Source organism: Priapulus caudatus, unplaced genomic scaffold, assembly GCF_000485595.1.
Source record: "Priapulus caudatus unplaced genomic scaffold, Priapulus_caudatus-5.0.1 Scaffold410, whole genome shotgun sequence".
NCBI lineage: Eukaryota > Metazoa > Priapulida > Priapulimorpha > Priapulimorphida > Priapulidae > Priapulus > Priapulus caudatus.
In genome coordinates, this window is record NW_014577471.1 from 74965 (window position 1) to 77249 (window position 2285).

At 46.7% G+C, this 2285-nt stretch overlaps 1 protein-coding gene across 1 annotated transcript in view; it reads right to left on the bottom strand.

Annotated features, from left to right (window-relative positions):
- Positions 1-55: 55 nt before the first annotated feature.
- The window catches only part of LOC106810093 (transport and Golgi organization protein 2 homolog), a 41310-nt gene continuing 39080 nt past the window's right edge, over positions 56-2285 (bottom strand). Inside the window, exon 9 of the mRNA XM_014813366.1 lies at positions 56-169. Within this exon, the coding sequence (XP_014668852.1) occupies positions 56-169 (114 nt within the window). The remainder of the gene's footprint in view (positions 170-2285) is intronic.

Here is a 2285-nt window from a genome sequence, read left to right on the forward strand (position 1 = left end):
TGACACTCTTCTCCCCATCATCCAATGCTGGATTTTACCAGGGAGCCGCATCATCTCAGATGGCTGGGCCGCATACGCTGATATTGCCCTGCTTGACATTTACATGCATGATGTCATCGTCCACCAGCGGAACTTCGTTGATCCAGATGATCCGACAATACATACGCAGCTGATCGAGAACACGTGGATGCGGGCCAAAAGAAAGATACGTTGTCAGCACGGAACCACCGTCGCATTGTTCCCATCGTATCTTGCGGAGTTCTCATGGCGACAGGGAGTTGGTCCCAACAAGTTCGGCAAAATGATCATTTGTATTTGTGTGATTTATGTTGTGTAAGTATGAGAGTGTGAGAGATAGAGGGAGAGAGGGAGAGGGAGAGGGAGAGGTGAGAGAGATCGATCGTGGGTCAGTTTGATCATGTTATGTCATGTTGTGTTATGTTGTTGTTTTTGACTTCCACGTAATAAAGTATTTCGATTTTAAAAATTGTTTATTTTTTATCTAACTAAACGGAGCCTAAGGTAAAATATTGCTTGTTTCCCCTTTACCGACCGGCTCGTTAAAACGCCCCGTCTCAACAAATTTTATTGGCCGATTAAAAAAAGCAACAACTGAACAGTTCTAATTGTTTAACACCCTTTTAGCCGGGGCGCGATCGCGCGACATTTTCAGGTTTAGTTGCAAAGGTCGCCGAAAAAAGTAGCCCGCGACACCCGTGTTACACACTTTCACCGTAACAGATTTACAAAGTGCCAGCGCAGCGCAGATCAACAGATTATATACAGCGTCAGCGAGCGCGTACAACGCAAGCAGCGCGTGCCGTGCTGCGGCGGAATTTCATTGATGTACAGGGGGGAGGGGGGCTGGGTTGGCAGATTATCCCTTCTCTTACTCCTCCACCAGCTTCTCCCTTCTCCCCCTCCACCAGCTCCATTCTCCCCTTCCTCCTCCACCAGCTCCATTCTCCCCCTCCTCCTCTTCCTCCTCACCCTCATTCTCCACCAGCTTCTCCCCCTCCTCCTCCACCAGCTCCCTTCTACCCTTCCTCCTTCTCCACCAGCTTCTCCCCCTCCTCCACCAGCTTCTCCCCTCCTCGACCACCTTCTCCGCTTCCTCCACCAGCTTCTCCCTTCTCCCCATTAGACTAATAATTCCACGCAAATTTCGTTCAAATATATAAAAGTAAATACCTCTGCAACACACACTCAGACACTGTCTGTGACACAGTCGCGCTGCATCATGATCTAGCTCTAGAACTATAGCCTGCGTACAGTTGCCACAGGGCTGTAGAACATTCTACTACGAATGCTAGGGACAACCTTATTCCCGGTTACTCGCGGCTATAAAACGTCTGTGGTAGGCAATTAATGCCTCTTATCCGAAGTGAATATGTCTTAAGTTATATCAGCTACTAAAGTTTTACCTCTAACTATTGTTGAAATGGTCTACTTGCAGTCTTTCTTGTGAACGAACATTATTTACGAACTTCAAACGGCCATTTTTGGTGGCGCTGCAGCAGCGCCAGTCAGCGGGAACTATGTATTTCCGCACGTGGAGGGGTGGGCGGGTTGTGTTGGTTGTGGACAAAAACATTGTTTTCTACTTCTACTTCTACTCTATATTAATTTTAGCCACCATCAACATACTGATGATTATGCCAACGGCTTTAGCTAGCCATGGGGTGTGACCTAGCTTGGGTAAAGCCAAGTAGTTAGCCTTTTAGCCGAATGGCACTGAGGGTGGTCACAGCCAAAGTTTTTTTGCGCCCTCAGTGGTTCTTTTACGTCCTATTAGCCTTAGTATTACTGGAGACGGGACCGCCATTTTACGTGGTCATCCAAGCCACTGGAAATTCATATAGTCTCCAATGTTGAGAGCCAGGTTTTTACACCTTGAGAAAATTCACTGCCCTGGCCAAGGTTTGAACTCACAGCCTTCAGTGGACAGTATACGTGGCCTAACCACTGGGCCACGAAGGCGCGCTTTGTAGTTGTCAAGTAACAAATTAAGGGATCAAAAAAGATTGTAATATTAGTTTTGTCATGAAAGATGAACATATTACTAATACTATTATTAATTTGTTACTTGACGTTTTTGTCCACAACCAACACAACCCGCCCACCCCTCCACGTGCGGAAATACATAGTTCCCGCTGACTGGCTGGAGTAAGTTGGTCCCGAGCCATATCAAATGTCCCCCCAACGATTTTGGATCACTATGATTTTGTGTGTAAGTGTGTGTGTGTGTGTGTGTTTGTGAAGTGAGAACCTTTTTATTGTGTGTG